General features: G+C 48.0%; 3 protein-coding genes across 3 annotated transcripts in view; 2 read left to right on the top strand and 1 right to left on the bottom strand.

The window, feature by feature from the left end:
- The window catches only part of LOC108802262 (gastrula zinc finger protein XlCGF57.1-like), an 11,272-nt gene extending 5,548 nt beyond the window's left edge, over nt 1-5,724 (top strand). The window contains exon 7 of the mRNA XM_018574131.1: nt 5,190-5,724. Coding sequence (XP_018429633.1) covers nt 5,190-5,724 — 535 coding nt within the window. The remainder of the gene's footprint in view (nt 1-5,189) is intronic.
- A 3,544-nt stretch (nt 5,725-9,268) lies between these two features.
- LOC108802261 (gastrula zinc finger protein XlCGF67.1-like) lies at nt 9,269-9,988 on the bottom strand. The gene has a single exon (XM_018574130.1). It carries the CDS (start codon nt 9,986-9,988, stop codon nt 9,269-9,271), a length of 720 nt encoding a protein of 239 aa, XP_018429632.1.
- Nucleotides 9,989-15,304: 5,316 nt separating this feature from the next.
- On the top strand, nt 15,305-17,721 carry LOC108802259 (gastrula zinc finger protein XlCGF52.1-like). Its single transcript, XM_018574129.1, has 3 exons — nt 15,305-15,382; nt 15,938-16,049; nt 16,650-17,721. Exons 1-3 carry the CDS (start codon nt 15,305-15,307, stop codon nt 17,675-17,677), a joined length of 1,218 nt encoding a protein of 405 aa, XP_018429631.1. The 3' UTR covers nt 17,678-17,721.
- The last annotated feature ends 478 nt before the right edge of the window (nt 17,722-18,199 follow it).

Raw genomic sequence — 18,199 nt, 5'->3', positions numbered from 1 at the left:
ATTTCACTGACATATTGCTTAGCTCATAAAGTACAGAGCACATGCGTAGTGTTATTTTGTACTTGAAAAGAAATTACAACTATTGAAATATATTATTATTTCTATATTTTGACGACTAAATCTGAGGCCAGTCGCTGAGCCAGACGCTCGCTGTGTCCGTGTGCCATTGGACAGATGTGGAAAATGCAATGGCATGTGAGAGCAGCCTTTTATTCCAGAGTGAAGCCAAAGCCACCACTAGAGGGTGAGAAGGGGAAGTGGCCTTAGTGTGGCCATTTTGTTGTAGACCAGAAGAGGATGAAGTGTCCTTGGTGTGGCCATTTTGTTGTAGACCAGAAGAGGGGGAAGTTTCCTCTGCAGTCATTTTGTTGTAGACCGGAAGAGGAGGGAGTATTCGCCAGCAATAGACAGGAAGAGGTGGCAGTGCCATTTTGTTGTAGACCAGCTCTTATAATTCATTTATCTTCATGTATCAACTTACTCAGATATTTTTGCCATAGAGCGGAAACCTTTCTGTTTTTTACACATTGGCAGTATTTATATTGATGGTTATATAAAAAATCTATACATTTTATGGATTCAATAGGTTTTTTCCTGCAGGACGCCATTTTGTTGTAGCCCAGAGGAGAGGACGGATCGACTGAAAGCCTAGAGTCCTCTTGGTGGGGGGTGTGAGTCTGGAGAGTGTGTGCAGTGGTAATGAGGAGGTAATGATGTCTTCTTCTTATTGTTAGAGACTATCGAAAAAGTGCTCCTTCCAGAATGGGCAAGGTCGGGGTGGCGGTATTATGGGGTGTGTGGAGGGAATTGTGGGGCATTGAATGCCACAGAGGGTGGGGGTATCAATGTTTCCCTGCAGGCACGGAGTCAGAGTGGAGGGGGGAGCTAAGACCGTTCGTCTACTTAAAGTGTAAATTAACCCTTTCGCTACCGGAATGTTAAAATCTGAGTTTTTGGCCTGCAACCCCACTGAGTCATGTAAATTTGATCTGGCGGCTACATGACCACCCCCAGATCAATTTTAGCTGAGGGCTGGAAGTTGGAGATACGTCCCGAATCCTAGAAGCTTTCCTGGGTCATCACTGAGGATGGTGATGGACCATAGGGACAAAGCTTTGATGATATGAGACATTATAACAGCAAGTGTGTAAATTGGAGATGCAGCCAATGATTTGAATGGAATGGTGAGGGGCTAGAACTTTAATCCATGTTTTTGCGGCATCCAAATCCCCCAAAAATGTTTTGGGCTGGACCTACACTTTAATTCATGATCTGATATCATGTAATCTTACAGAGGTCCCTCCCACGAGGTGCAGAGTCCCTTCGCTGAGAATGTATAAGGAGCAAAATTACATGACTGAGATATTACAGCTCACCCTGAAGATCATCTACCTGCTGACCGGAGAGGTGAGGAGGATTCTGTGAGGTCACATGACATCACTCTTATCTCTATTAATAAAACATAGACCTGACCGGAGAGGTGAGGAGGATTCTGGGAGGTCAAATGACATCACTCTTATCTCTATTACTAAAACACAGACCTGACTGGAGAGATGAGGAGGATTCTGTGAGGTCACATGACATCACTCTTATCTCTATTCATAAAACACAGACCTGACCGGAGAGATGAGGAGGATTCTGTGAGGTCACATGACATCGCTCTTAGGCCTCGGTTGCGCGTTCTCAACATGTTAATATGAAAACATACTCTTGCTTTCTACATAGGATTACACAGTGGTGAAGAAGACAGCTGGCGATAATGTGACACCCAGCGGCCATCCCCGTGTCCGCCAAAGACGGAGCATGACTCCGAACGTCATCATGGACCCTCCACCTCCCCCCCTGGCACCAGGGAGGAAAAATGACAAGAAGATCCTAGAAGTCACCCAGAAGATCATTGAGCTGCTGACAGGAGAGGTGAGCGGTGCCGGGAATTCTGGGACATGATCCAGGAACAGACAAGGGATGTGTCTGGGTGGTGACTGTATCATTGTGTGTGTCAGGTTCCTATAAGGTGTCAGGATGTCTCTGTCTATTTCTCCATGGAGGAGTGGGAGTATCTAGAAGGACACAAGGATCTCTACAAGGACGCCATGATGGATAACTGGCCGCCCCTCACATCACCGGGTAAGAGGAGACTTTAATTTCTTGTAAAGGAGAGAAGAGTATTGAGGATCCCATGATATAAAGACATTGAAAGTGTGTTTCCTACAGATGGATCCAGTAAGAGGAGCCCACCAGAGAGATGTCCCCATCCTATGTATTCCCGGGATTCCACACAGGAACATCAGGAGATCCCTCAGACCCGTCCTCTGTATTCCCGGGATTCCACACAGGAACATCAGGAGATCCCTCAGGATGATCAGGTAGATGAGCTTGTGTCATTTCAAATTAGGTTGGAAAACCTGTGAGCAATGATGAGGTGCGTTCCCCTGTATGTCCAATATCCATCTAATGTCCATGAAGACCATAACACATTGAGTCTGTTACATGTGATCTTTACCAGAATTAGACATTTATTACCTGTATTCTATATTTGTTATTTAGGGTGAAACTCTGATTGCCATAAAAGTTGAAGTTGACGAGGAAGCCGAAGAGCCGTAGTCATATAACGAGGAGGAAATCCCTCCAGAGATCAGCACAGGTGAGGAATAAACACTAAATCCAGAGAAGAGTCCCAGATTCTCCTTGTTCAGTCACTACAACAATCTCTTCTTCTCCCCCCTCCTCTGTCAGTAGACAGTAATGGGGGGACGGAATGTGTCTAGTGGGGGGAGTCAGGAGCCATCAGCCTCTATTAGACTCCGCCTCTCCTCCTCACATCATGTCATTGTGTGTTACCAGCCAAGAGACATGACCAGTCTCCCCCCCACACACACTCTCTGGGGTCTCTCATACATCTCAGTACAGGGGCCTTCACTCTCATCTTTATTTACAGGCAGTAATGGGGGGACGGAATGTGTCTAGTGGGGCGAGTCAGGAGCCGTCAGCCTCTATTAGACTTCCGCTCTCCTCATATCAGTAGCTGCTCTGCTCACTTCCTGAAGTGTGATGGGCCATGTAGCCTTGTACACAAAAGTATTAACTTTAGGAGACCCTAGACAACTTGGATCAATAGTAAGAATTTAAGTAAGAGCCTTGCTGAGTTTTTGCTGAGGGGTGTAGCTAAAGGATTTTGTGCTCCATGTCTAGGCTCGATCTGTCCAACTGTTGTCCACATGGATGGATACCGTAACAGAAATACCCCACAGAGATATCCCCGTCCCCTGTACTGCTGGGACTCCACACAGGAACGTCACAACATCCCTCAGCATGATCAGGTAGGTGGTGCTATGGTGAACATACTTTATCTGAATTGTATTGGTTATAACAGATCTATCAAACGGATCTTGTGGTGCTAAATTTCATATAATATGATTTATTGTTTATTTAGGGTAAAATGTTGTTGAAGGAGGAAGCAGAAGAGTCGTATGTGATGGGGGTTAAGCTGTGTAAAGAGGAGGAAATTCCTGTAGAGATCAGCACAAGTGAGTAATAAACACCTAATCCAGAAGAGTCCCAAAATCTTCTTCCATCTGTTCTAAGATCTTTGTCATCTCAGTCTGGAGCTCAAAAAATAGAGTTTTGGGAACTGTATACTCTTCAAGCTCTAGAAATTGCAAAGTTCAAAGACTTGTGTGTTCTTCAAATACCAGACAGAGATGACTGTTGCGAGAGTGGTGTGTTCTCCAATGTCCCCACTCAGGTGACAGGGTTCCTAGAGTTGTGTGTTTTCCGATCTCCGGACTGATATGACAGAGTTCTGAGAGCTGTGTACTCTCTAAGGTGTGGACTGAAATGGAAATGTTCCAAGAGCTGTGTGCTTTTTTAGCTCCAAGCTGAGATGACAGAGTTTTGAGAACTGTGTACTCTTTGAGCACTAGAATAAAATGGCAACGCTGCAAGAGTTGTGTGTTCTTCGAATTCTAGACTGAGATGACAGAGTTGCAAGAGTTGTGTGTTCCCTGAGATCCAGGTTGAGATGACAAAGTTCCAAGAGCTGTGTGCTCTCCAAGCTCCAGACTGAGATGAAAAAGTTCCGTGGGCTGTTTTTCATCTCAGTCTGGAGCTTGGAGAACAGAGTTCCGTGGGCTGTTTGTTCTCCAAGCTCTAGTTTGAGATGAGAGACTTCTGAGAGCCGTGTGTTCCCTGAGATCCAGATTGAAATGAAAGGGGTCTGAAAGCTGTTTGTTCTCCAAGCTCAAGACTTGAATGACAGAGTTCTGAGAGTTATGTGTTCTCCAAGCTCCAGACAGATGATAGTGTTTAGAGAGCTTTATGAACCAGAATGAGATGAGAGTTCCGAGGGCTGAGTGTTCCCTGAGAATCCAGATTGAGATGAAAGAGTTCCGAGAGCTGTGTGTTCATCAAGCTCCAGACTGAAATGACAGATTTCTCAGAGCTGTGTGTTCTCCAAGTTCCAGACTAAGGTGACAGAGTTTCGAGATCTTTGTGTTCTCCAAGCTTCAGAGTCAGGTGACAGAGTTCCAAGAGTTGTATGTTCTCGGAAGTCCTGACTGAGGTTACAGAGTTAGGAGAGTTGTGTGTTCTCCGAGCTCCAGAATGAGATGACAGAGTTCTGACAGCTATGTGTCCTCCAAGCTTCAGACTGAGATGACAGAGTTCTGAAAGCTGTGTGTTCTCTGAGGTCCAGACTGAGGTGACGGAGTTCTGAGAGCTATGTGTCCTCCAAGCTCCAGACTGAGGTGATAGAGTTTAGAGAGCTATGTGTCCTCCAAGCTTCAGACTGAGGTGACAGAGTTCTGAGAGCTATGTGTTCTCCAAGCTTCAGACTGAGGTGACGGAGTTCTGAGAGCTATGTGTTCTCCGAGCTCCAGATTTAAATAACAGTTTGTTTCTTGTACTCTCCCAGCTCCAGAACTTCCTGACAAATAGTTTTGTTCCTCTTATCTTCTAGATGTCTCCTTTTCCCCGGATGGACGATACAGACATTACAAGACAGAGGAACCTGAACTAGATAACCTCACATTACACAGTTCAAGGTCTCCGTCTATAAACCCCGTTCTTCACAGTGGACATCCATCATTTGATCCCTCAACCTGGATGGGCTTTCCTCCTCATATACCTCTTCCCGTCTCTCATCAAGCTGCTCACATGCAGGTGGAACCCGTCCCATCTTATCGTGGTGAAGGTTTTACCACGAGGGCAGGACTCATCCCACCCCTGAGGAGCCATACAGCAGAGAGGCCATTTTCTTGCTCCCAATGTGGCAAATGTTTTTCCCGCAAATTCTGCCTCATTACACACGAAAAGATTCACATGGGGGTGAAGCCATTTTCCTGTTCTCAATGCGGAAAGTGTTTTTCCCGGAAATCGTCCCTCATCACGCACGATCGAGTCCACACGGGCGAGAGGCCGTTTTCATGCACGCAGTGCGGGAAGCGGTTTTCTCAGAGGTCCCATCTCATCGGTCATGAGCGGACTCATACGGGGGTGAAACCATATGTGTGCCCGGTGTGTGGGAAGTGTTATTCCCGCAAGGCTGATCTGGACGATCATCACAGAACCCACACGGGGGTGAAGCCGTACTCCTGCTCCACGTGCGGGAAATGCTTCAACAACAAATCAAACTTTTTCACTCACCAGAGGACCCACAACGCCGACGGCAATGGTAAGGACAGACGTTTGCAGCGATGGGGTAAGGTGATTGGACTCTTAAAGTAAACTTGTGCAGGGCAAGGGAACAGCTTCAATACCCACCAGCCTCTGCATATACTCATCTTCACTTTGCTTTCCCACCACGTTCTTTGCCTACAAGAGGGAAGAGAAGAGACCTCGTGGTAGCTCCAATTTGCTCTAGTCGAAGTCTATACAGTGCTAAGGACCATCTCACTGTCCACCATGTGACCGCATCCATGCCTGGTGTTTGGCCACTCGGGCACCCAGTACTGTATCATGGGAGGAAGGGGAGTAACATGACCTCTCATAGCCATGGTGCTATTAAAGGGCAACTGTGATCTTTTTACATGAATTTTTTTTTTTAGCATGTTTGAAAGAGATCAGATAGATGTTCATAGTCTCATCAAAGCGTGTTATGTATTAAAAACCTTATTTCTACATGTAACGTGTAATTGTGTATAAACACGGGGGCGGCCGTAGTTGCTCATTATGTATGCAAGCTCTGTTTAGTATGCCAAGCAAGCACTCGGTAATCGCTCGTTATTTCCGGGTGGAGGCATTTGCTGTGACGCAATTATGTTGACAACTGCAGAATGTGTGTGTGTGTACTGTTCAGGGATCAGTGCAGAAACTTGGGTCATATGGAGGGTGGAGACCATGGCAAAGTCCCAGAGTAGCTGTCCTTTTCCTTCAGTAAAGATCACATGACCAGTACCTAGGCTTTTAGTCACATGACCCGCTGCTCTGGGATCCTGGACCACCCTTTCTGCAGCGAGGTTATTTCACGCCTTCGAGCACTTGGGTGGGCAGGGTAGCGGTGGGGGTCTTATTTGACTCTACGATGTCTGTAAGTGCAGAGCCTGGCGTCGATGGATAATTTACCCCTCTTGATCTTGCCGAGTCCCCATCCAGATGGTGAGGTCATGTGACCTCCTTAGAACAACAGAAGGAGCCAGATCCTGCTGGGGAGCACTTGCACGTATCCGCCATCTCGGAGGGCAAAAATAAACACGACCAAAGGAGACCACAAAACGGTTTTATTCATTTTTTACAGAGCTGTATGAAGCAACCACAGAATGGAAATGTCCGGTAAATCCAATCCCATGTTCCCAATGACCCTCGTCATGTCTGCAACAACAACAAAAAAGCAGCCACATGTAGGGCAAATAAATGTGTGTCCTAGCAACCAAGGATGCTGTGCAGCCAACAGCGTCCTAGCAACCAAGGATGCTGTGCAGCCAACACTGTCCTAGCAACCAAGGATGCTGTGCAGCCAACACTGTCTTAGCAACCAAGGATGCTGTGCAGCCAACACTGTCTTAGCAACCAAGGATGCTGTGCAGCCAACACTGTCTTAGCAACCAAGGATGCTGTGCAGCCAACACTGTCTTAGCAACCAAGGATGCTGTGCAGCCAACACTGTCTTAGCAACCAAGGATGCTGTGCAGCCAACACTGTCTTAGCAACCAAGGATGCTGTGCAGCCAACACTGTCTTAGCAACCAAGGATGCTGTGCAGCCAACACTGTCCTAGCAACTAAGGATGCTGTGCAGCTCGGAGGCTGAACATGGAAGGAAGATTGCGTGTTCATGGCATGGACACTCCTGCGTCAGTGCTGCCCACACTAGGGGCGCACCGATACCAGTCAATGCCGATACCGAGTATTTGGGCAAGTACTTTTACTCGCCCAAATGCTCCGATACTTACCCCTAAATCCGAACTTCCGGTCAGAGGAAGATTTCCTCTGACCGGCGTTGCCACGAGGGAATATGGAGCCAGCTTCCTGTCCAATCTGAAAGGCGGTTAATGACTCACCGCCTGGCTTCCTGCTTGGCCGGGAAGCCGGCTTCATGCTGTTTGGCTGGCTCAATGTTAATTGGCCAGGAGGTCGGCTTCCCAGCCAATCAGCAACGAGGCGGCCAAACAGCATGGAGCCGGCTTCCCGGGCAATCAGGTAATGACACACCACCCAGATTTCTGATTGCCCGGGAAGCCGGCTCCAAGGTAGCGGAGGTACCAGTATCGGTACTCGGTATCAGCAAGCACCAAAAGATAAATATCGGTACTCGATACCGAAAAACGGGTATCGGTGCATCTCCAGCCTCCACAATGCTTCCATACCACCTATTCATAAACATGCGCATGTATCTGTTGCAGGCACAACACAATTCTAAAACATGTCGACAACCCTCTTTATGAATTCCAGGGATAGTGTTGTCGGCTCAAACAGGAAGGAGAACAATATATTTCTGGCACATCAACCGTTATTTTCCTGTACTTGTAGGGCCTTTGAAGGGATAAGACATGGAGAAATGCAGTCTCACCGCACTTATTTTCTGTTCCTCCAGTCCCCCTGCGGACCAAGTGCAAGTAGTACTTTGTCCCGTTCTGTTCAGTGTTATAGGTGCTGAGCTAGCATGGTCGACACCACGTTCCCCTGCCCCCACCGCTGTTCAACTATGCTGCTCAGTAGGTGATGAATACCTAATTAGTTGTGATAGGCGATGCTTGCCTCCGGCACCGGGTGCATGCCCGGTCCATGCCCATGACCAGCACCTTAACCGCTCATGCAGGGGGAGGGGGGCGTGTCAGCAAAACTATCATGAGCAGATTCATAGGACTGACCAACATGCACGCTCACAGCAGAGGGAGCGGTTCCAACTGAGCTCTGCTTGAGCTCCACAATAGGAACACCCACAAATCGGGCTTCATACAGGGGAGGAGCTCACAGGCAATAATAGCAGACGTAAACATGTGACTTTCTTGATAAGAGCCTCTACTACCCACTTTGGCATTTGACAGCTGGATGACACGGGACATGGCTTACACCTAGGGAGGATGGGGCCTAATCATGGCTTGGGTGGAAGTTACTGCTTCGTGTACAGACTGGGCCTTGAATATAAGGGGCTCCACATGGAGACAAGGATGGACTTGAAGGCTAATACAGGTACTTGCAGGAACCACAAGGTGCCTACATTTCATTGCGGTTGTTACAGTGTAGTCCAGGTCAGGTTAACCTTGCCCGTAGTCTCCCCCCTACCCAGCAGCACATAATCACCTACTCTTCGCTCCCTATCCACGTTGTTTGGAGGCCAGATCAAAAAGAAATACTCAGTACTGTGTATAGAGGTGCATGTCACTCACTCCCCTCCTTCCCACGTCACAGTGCTAGAAAAGGGATGGGGAGAAGGAGGGTGCGCTGTTGACCATGCTAGCTGGTGATTGGTAGCTCAGGCACACATGGCTATCATATGGGGAAGAGGACAGGGTCCTCGAACCTGTCTAGGCTCCAAGTCAGGAGCCAGAGCTTATATAGCAAGTTTTAAGGTAGCAAAGGGCAAGGGGGAGGAGTTAAGTGAACCTTTTCCTTTGCTTTACACGTGTTATCTATAAGAGTTATCCTGCCACGTCCCACCACTCCATTCCTGTCCTTGACATCACTCCCGTTGGTTCTGGAACACTTCAACCCCGGCTTTGGCTGTTCCACTCTGTGGACTCTCAACGTCCTGACCGAAATGTGACTTCTGTACGAACCACGCCTTCAGTACAAAGACGGTTTATAAGGACAACGTGTCCCCAACCAACATAACTAAGATCTTTCACACTGAAAAGATTCCCCAAATCCATCACAAGAGAACACCTCCTTGGTGGTGCAGGAGCGCTCCTGACCAAGAAAACTCGACTGGCCATTAAAGCATTTGCCGGGGGATTGGTGATGTTTGTCCAGATAGGTTTTCCGGGAGAAACACTGGCCGCATCCGGAGCAGGAATATGGCTTCTCCCCGGTGTGGGTCCTTTCGTGGACTATAAGATGTGTCCTCTGCGAAAACCGCCTCCCGCATTCCGAACACGGATACGGCTTCTCCCCGGTGTGAACCCTTTTGTGCAAATTGAGGACCGACCTCCGGATAAAAGACTTCCCGCATTCGGAGCACGAATGCGGCTTCACCCCGGTGTGAAGTTTTTCATGCGTCAGCAGAGACGATCTCTGAGAAAAACACTTTCCGCATTCCGAGCAGCAATAGGGCTTCTCTCCCGTGTGAGTCGTCTCGTGGGAACTGAGGTGGCCCCTCTGAGAAAAACACTTGCCGCACTCGGGACACAAGAACGGTTTGGCCCTTGCGTGAAGTCTTTTGCGTCGCAGAGCCGCTGTTTTCTGTTGAAAGCATTTCCCAGGTTCGGAGGAGGAAGCTTCTCTATCTCCGACGTGGCTGGTCTGGTGACGATGCAGAAGATATTTTTGGAGAAAACATCTCCCACATTCGGGACATGGATATGTCTTCTCCGCCCCGTGAGTTCTCTTCTCCATGAAACATTCGCTTTCAGTAAAATATTCGCTGTGGCCAAAGCGAGGAAACGTTTCGGCCCCGGCACGAGACGTGCCGTGGATGACAGAATGGAGGTCTTCAGAAAACCGAGTCTCGCGCCATGGATAATACAAAAGGTCTACACGTTTTGAAAGGAGATTTGGGCCAATGGGGGTCTCATCTGGAAAATCTGGTGTGATGTCTTCATCTTCCTCGCCTGGAAATGTGACGGCACTTTTCTCCATCCAGCCGTTGCATCCACCTACAAGGAATAGAATGAGAAGATATAGGAACGTGGTGGATCGACCTCTCACATGGAAAAGTGTTAAAACAGCTGATGGCTTCTGACTCCCCCCACTAGACACATTCCGTCCCCCTATTACTGTCTACTGACAGAGGAGGGGGAGGGGAGAAGAAGAGATTGTTGTAGTGACTGAACAAGGAGAATCTGGGACTCTTCTCTGGATCTAGTGTTTATTCCTCACCTGTGCTGATCTCTGGAGAACGTTCCTCCTTACATGGATCATCACCCCTCACATATAGACCTTCTTCATCCTCATCAACTTCAACTTTTATGGCAATCAGAGTGTCACCCTACACAACACAAAAGAAAATAAAGATGCACAATAATATCCAATCCTGGTAAGGATCACATGTAATAGGCTCACTGTGTTTATGGCCTTCATTGACATTACATGGACATACAGGTGCAAACCCAAAGTCCCCAAACGTTTGTGCTGGTCACCAAATCTCTAAACCTCAAACTGCAACCACTTATGTGTAGCTCTAAGTGGGGAGACATGCTGCAAACATCTCCTGTGTTGGCTTGTCAGGGTGGGTTGAAAACCTGTATTTGAAATGACACCCAAACTCATCTACCTGATCAGCCAGAAGAATCTCATGTTGTTCCTGCGTTGAATCCCGGGAATAGAGAAGATGGGATTGAAGGATCTCATGATGTTTTTGTGTAGAATCTCCAAAATACATAGAACGGGCCTGAGGGATCTCATGATGTTCCTGTGTGGAGTCCCGGGAATACAGAGGACGGGCCTGAGGGATCTCATGATGTTCCTGTGTGGAATCCCGGGAATACAGAGGACGGGCCTGAGGGATCTCATGATGTTTCTGTGTGGAGTCCCGGGAATACATAGAACGGGCCTGAGGGATCTCCTGATGTTCCTGTGTGGAATCCCGGGAATACAGAGGACGGGCCTGAGGGATCTCATGATGTTCCTGTGTGGAATCCCGGGAATACAGAGGACGGGCCTGAGGGATCTCATGATGTTCCTGTGTGGAGTCCCGGGAATACAGAGGACGGGCCTGAGGGATCTCATGATGTTCCTGTGTGGAATCCCGGGAATACAGAGGACGGGCCTGAGGGATCTCATGATGTTTCTGTGTGGAGTCCCGGGAATACATAGAACGGGCCTGAGGGATCTCCTGATGTTCCTGTGTGGAATCCCGGGAATACAGAGGACGGGCCTGAGGGATCTCATGATGTTCCTGTGGGGAGTCCCGGGAATACAGAGGACGGGCCTGAGGGATCTCATGATGTTCCTGTGGGGAGTCCCGGGAATACAGAGGACGGGCCTGAGGGATCTCATGATGTTCCTGTGGGGAGTCCCGGGAATACAGAGGACGGGGACATCTCTCTTGAGGATTTCTGTTCCTGGATCCATCTGTAGGAAACACACACACTGACTGAATACATTGTTTCTATGTCTTTATATCAGAGGGTGTGTGTATCTAGGGGGATCCTCAATACTCAAGAAATGAAAGTCTCCTCTTACCCGGTGATGTGAGGGGCGGCCGGTTCTCCATCATGACGTCCTTGTAGAGATCCCGGTGTCCTTCTAGATACTCCCACTCCTCCATGGAGAAATAGACAGAGACATCCTGACACCTTATAGGAACCTGACACACACAATGATACAGTCACCATCCAGACACATCCCTTGTCTGTTCCTGGATCATGTCCCAGAATCCCCGGCACCGCTCACCTCTCCTGTCAGCAACTCAATCATCTTCTGGGTGACTTCTAAAATCTTCTTGTCGTTGTCTTTCTCGGGGGTCAGGGAGGGAGGTGGAGGGTCTTTGGACTTCTTTATAATCGGTCCATAATCCTGCATAATAAGATAATGAACATTACATATATAAATGGTTACTGTCCCCATAATAACCCTCACCTCTCCGGTCAGGTCTGTATTTTATGAATAGAGAAGAGTGATGTCATGTGACCTCCCAGAATCCTCCTCACCTCTCCGGTCAGGTCTGTGTTTTATTAATAGAGATGAGAGTGATGTCATGTGACCTCCCAGAATCCTCCTCACCTCTCCGGTCAGGTCTGTGTTTTATTAATAGAGATTAGAGTGATGTCATGTGACCTCCTAGAATCCTCCTCACCTCTCCGGTCAGCAAGTAGATGATCTCCAGGGTGAGCTGCAACAACCTCGCAGTCATGTGATTCTCCATCTTCAATGAAAAGCCCAGAAACAGTCTTTGCTCCTCGTGGGAGGGACCTCTGTAAAGTTCAATATATCATACATTATGGAAAAGCAGCACCAATTCTTTTTTATAGTTTTAGTTTTGAATAGTTGAGCCTGTATTGCTGTCTGTGCCCCTTTTGAGTGAATTTTCCCTCACTTCCTGTACGGTTGACACAACCGAAATTGAGAAGAATCTCTCTGATGGGGGCGAAGATGTGAAATGGTTTTGATAAAGCTACACGGCGGCAATGAAGTGTACGTTATATGCCGAGGGCTGTAGGACACCAATGGGCAGCTTATGATACTGGCAGGGAAGGGGAATGCCAGCAGGCAGAGCATGCTAAGAAATAACCAGAGGACGCCCAGCCATATAAATGGAGCAGAGGATCCTGGGAAAGTGGTCTTCAGGTGGCACAGAGAGGGGCAAGCTGGAGAAAGGGTTGATGGTTCAGTGCTGAACCTGCTGACCCCTTACATTGTGCTGCTAAGGGACATGTGACCTGACCCACAAGGTCAAATCATGACCCATACTCCCCCTTTCAGTCCAGAGAGAGAATGCTGGGACTCCCTCCTCTTAATATAAGGACTTTATTACCTCCTCTTCCCTGGGAACACACTGTCCAGTCTGGACACCAGGAAGCTTCTACCTCTACTTCTTGTCTCCTCCTACGGGCAACAACAAAATGGCCGCCGCACTGCACAAGAACTGCAAATTTTTAAAATTTTTCCCCCCATCAATTGGGAGTAAACGATTCCTCTTGAGCCATATTAAACAGCTCTCCCACTGTGCTACACAAATTATCTTCTTCTGGCATAATGGAGATAGAATGTGCTCCAAGAAAATGGCCGCCGCCGTCTTATAGTGACATTGGTCAGCTTGGCTTTTTTCAAGCACCGTGGGGCCAATAGACACAGAGCTGGTGTTCTGTCACAAAAACCAATGGTGTAACTTCGGTCTGCGGAAAGAGCTTGGCGTTACTATGGTAACCGAGAAGCGGCTTGGCGGCCTTGGAACGCACACAGCGGAAGTTGGGAGCCACAGGGAGGAAGTGGGAGGAGTGTACCAGGAAGTGATGATAGAGGGGAGACAGCTGCCCAGGGCTGAAGGGGGTCCTCCATGTCTCCAGCCCGAGACGGGGACACAATAATATTTATTTAATGATAAGGTGATTATCAGTTACACTTCAGAATGGGGATTGCTGAGAACATTGTTTGGGGGTCATTTACTGTGTGAAGGGAACCTGTCATGGCTTCCAGTAATGTGCAAGGGCATCCGCCATGTAGTTAGATGGTTGATGGAAAGGCGGGTTCATTCAGCTTAGTAAATTGGCCAAAACAATCGACAAAAGCGTGCTTGTATTTTATTCTTGATTTCTTTTGTTTGGGTACGTGTTGTTGTTCACAGGAGTCTCCGTTGGTCCCTCCCATGAGGAGCAAAGATGGAGAAGGCGCGGAGTCACGTGACCAAGAAGATCCTAAACCTCACCCTGGAGATAATCTACCTGCTGACCGGAGAGGTGAGAAGGATTCTGGGAGGTCACATGACATCACTCTTATCTCTAATAATAAAACACAGACCTGACCAGAGAGGTGAGGAGGATTGTGGGAGGTCACATGACATCACTCTTATCTCTATTAATAAAACACAGACCTGACCAGAGAGGTGAGGGGGATTCTGGGAGGTCACATGACATCACTCCTATCTCTATTAATAAAACAGACCTGACCAGAGAGGTGAGGGGGATTCTGGGAGGTCACATGACATCACTCTTATCTCTATTCATAACACACAGACCTGACCGGAGAGGTGAGGAGGATTCTGGGAGGTCACATGACATCACTCCTATCTCTATTCATAAAACCCAGACCTGACCGGAGAGGTGAGGAGGATTCTGGGAGGTCACATGACATCACTCTGATCTCTATTCATAAAACACAGACCTGACCGGAGAGGTGAGGAGGATTCTGGGAGGTCACATGACATCACTCTTATCTCTATTCATAAAACACAGACCGGAGAGGTGAGGAGGATTCTGGGACAGGTTTTCATGGTTTATTTCCATATTTAGGATTATGGACCCATAAAGAAGTTGAGTGATCCTCTGAGGCCTCCCTCCCTGATTTTTAAGAAGGGCAGCAACAAGAAGGTTCTAGAAGTCACCCAGAAGATCATTGAGCTGCTGACGGGTGAGGTGAGCGGTGCCGGGAATTCTGGGACATGATCCAGGAACAGACAAGGGATGTGTCTGGATGGTGACTGTATCATTGTGTGTGTCAGGTTCCTATAAGGTGTCAGGATGTCTCTGTCTATTTCTCCTTGAAGGAATGGGAACATTTAGAAGGACACAAGGACCTCTACAAGGATGCTAGAATAAAGAACGAGCGACCCCTCACATCACCGGGTAAGAGGAGACTTTCATGTATTGAGTATTGAGGATCCCCCTAGATACACACATCCTCTGATATAAAGACATAGAAACAATGTATTCAGTCAGTGTGTGTGTTTCCTACAGATGGATCCAGTAACAGAAATACCCCAGAGAGATGTCCCCGTCCTCTGTATTCCCAGGATTCCACACAGGAACATCATGAGATCCCTCAGACCCGTCCTCTGTATTCCCGGGATTCCACACAGGAACATCAGGAGATCTCTCAGGCCTGTCCTCTGTATTCCCGGGATTCCACCCAGGAACATCATGAGATCCCTCAGGAGGATCAGGTAGATGGAAGCATTGAGCCATCATGTTCTGCTTAGGTGCCTGGAGCTGGATAATAATTGTATTGCTCTGTGGATTATGTAGAAAGAGAACCTGACTGAGTATGGGACTGAAGATGGAGAAGAAGAGACTTATAAGAGGGATGATGAGCCGAGTGAAGAGGAGGAACTTCCTTCAGAAACACAAGACAAGTGTTGTTCTCCTCTGTATTCTCGGGATTTACAGGTAAATTACACGGTTCTACGTGACTATCGGGTAGGTCGAACATCATATTAGGAATGCTGAGTCAATTACCATGGGGTGTACTTACTTTCTCACATTACCTTATGACCGTGTTGGGCGGTGGGAGGAAGGTGGCTGGATATATTATGTGAACCAGGGGAAGCCACGCTTTCTGGATAGCAAACACAAAGAGGAAGTTGGGTTGTTCTGTATCATATGGTAGCTTCTATGGAGCTGTGGGAATTGGACTTAGATATTCCCTTTGAGCTCTAGAGTTTCAACATCAGGGACGGCCATTAAGAGGAGTCACTCCACTCGCACGGCTTTATATCTTAGTGGACCCAGTAACAGAAATACCCCAGAAAGATGTCCCCTGTCCTCTTTGTCTCTGGTATTCCCCACGATAATGGACTAGAGTAGCTTTAGAATTCGGACTTGCTATATTCATGTTTCATGCTGGTTCCGGAAGGTCCAACAAAGAGATTTATTTCTGTAGATTATGTAACGCAGACTTTGTGTTGTCTAGGTTGAAAAACTATTGGACATTAAAGTGGAAGTTAAAGAGGAAGAAGAAGAGCTGTATGTTAGCGGTGATGAGCCGTGTAAGGAGGATGATGTTCCTCCAAAGATCAGCACAGGTGAGGAATAAACACTGAATCCAGAAAAGAGTCCCAGATTCTCCTTGTTCAGTCACTACAGCAATCTCTTCTCCCCCCCCCCTCTGTCAGTAGACAGTAATGGGGGGACAGAATGTGTCTAGTGGGGGGAGTCAGGAGCCATCAGCCTCTATTAGACTCCGGCTCTCCTCCTCAAATCATGTTATTGTGTGTTCCCGGCCAAGAGATGTGGCCAGTCTCTCCCCACACACACTCTCTGGGGTCTCTCATACATCTCAGAGGGCTCCACTCTCTTCTTAGAGACATCAAAGCTTGGGAGACAGTATGTGCCCAGTGGTGGAGTCAGGAGCCTTCAGCCTCTATTAGACTCCGTAACAGTGCCCCCATTATTGATAGCTGTTTGACGGATTCAAGGCTCGTGAGATGAGTGGTTTATAGGCCGGTGACGTTGTGTGTCCTCAAAAAATGCAGATGCTGACTAAGCACTTGTCTGGCCACAGGAGACCACGCTCTAGAAAACACTCGGGCAGCCCCACAAGCAAATCCATAACTGTAAAAGAATTGATGTTTTTGGAAATTTCTTGAAAGCTGGCGTAACTGTCCATGTCCTATGTCTTCTAGGTGGTCCTCAAAGCAGAAAAAGATGGTCCACTTTTACTCCACGTGGAGGTGGAGAAGATGACCTCCTAGGAGATCCTCAAGGAGCAAACTCAATGGCCTTGTATATCCAGCCAGGACGTCACATGGTTGGCCTGTCATCGGATCCCTCTCTATACGAGGGGAGTTTTCCTGGTCACTCGCGTCCCGTTGACTATCACCAAATGGGCAATACGTTCCCGTTTCCCGAGCGCAGGGAACGTATCATCAAGTCAGAAGGGATCTATTCGCATTCTAATTACGGGAAAAGTTTTATTCAGAATTGCCTTGTTCAGAGACGCCAACCAAACCACACCTGGGGAAACCCGTATTCGTGTTCCGAATGCGGGAAAAGCTTTAAGTTGAAATCGGCCTTTTTGAGACACAAAAGGACCCACACGGAGGAGAGGCCGTTTTCATGTACCGAGTGTGGAAAAAGCTTCTCTCAGAGGGCCCATCTGGTTTCCCACGAAAGGATTCACACAGGGGTAAAGCCATATTGCTGCTCTGAATGTGGCAAGTGCTTCTCCCACAAAATATCTCTCATCACGCACGAGTCATTTCACACGGGGGTGAAGCCGTTCTTCTGTTCCGAGTGCGGGAAACAGTTTTCCCGCAAGTCGGTCCTCATCCTCCACGAGAGGGTACACACGGGTGAGAAGCCATACCCGTGCCCAGAGTGCGGGAAGTGTTTTTCCCAGAGGACCCATCTGAACACACACAGGAGGAGCCACACGTCAGAGAGGCCCTTCTCCTGCTCAGAGTGCGGGAAGACCTATTCCCGGAAGTCGTACCTTGTCGACCATCTCAGGACTCACACGGGGGTGAAGCCGTATGCGTGCTCGGTGTGCGGGAAGTGTTTTTCTTGTAAGTCGAATTTAATTACCCACCAGACGATTCACAGCAGCAAGAAGCCTTTCTCCTGTACCGAGTGCGGTAAATGTTTTCAGACAAGGTCGGCCTTCACGTATCATAAGAAGTTGCACGCCGCAGATAAGATCCCTTTGTGCTGAGAAGATGGGGCTGTGTTTTGCGTTGCATTGGCCTTTTGTTGGGTTCCAGATGAGGAAGAGTAGCCGCCTGCATAGTTTGAAAGCAGGAAACTACCAGCGATCATATTACAGTGTATGTTTGTAGTTTCGGATACAGTATGGAATGGTCAAGACCCTATCTGTATCCAGTTGGGCAGATCTCCCTTCACTTCCTGTTTGGAGACACAACAGGAAGTACAGAAACTATCCCCAAAGTGTGGGGAAATACCCTCATAGTTGTCACTGGACTAGGTCTCCGCATTGGACGCTTTGGCTAGAGATACAAGATACTTTAAGGTGCACTGTGGCCCATTTCAGTCACTGGTGGGACAACCTAACATGATGCCAAAGTTAAATTGGCCTTGGAGTGCCCTCTTCTCCACAGCCTTGGCCTATAGCAGAACTCCAGGCAAAACTCATATTCTCAGGATCCCAATTATATGCCCCCAATGTATGTTCTTTGTTACTCTTAGAGATAGAAGCTTCCTGTGCCTAACTCCAAGC

Source organism: Nanorana parkeri, unplaced genomic scaffold (assembly GCF_000935625.1).
Source record: "Nanorana parkeri isolate BGI_ZX_2015 unplaced genomic scaffold, ASM93562v1 scaffold2755, whole genome shotgun sequence".
NCBI classification, from domain to species: Eukaryota; Metazoa; Chordata; class Amphibia; order Anura; family Dicroglossidae; genus Nanorana; species Nanorana parkeri.
Note: the sequence above shows the minus strand (reverse complement) of the source record. Positions and strands in the feature narration are given on the sequence as shown.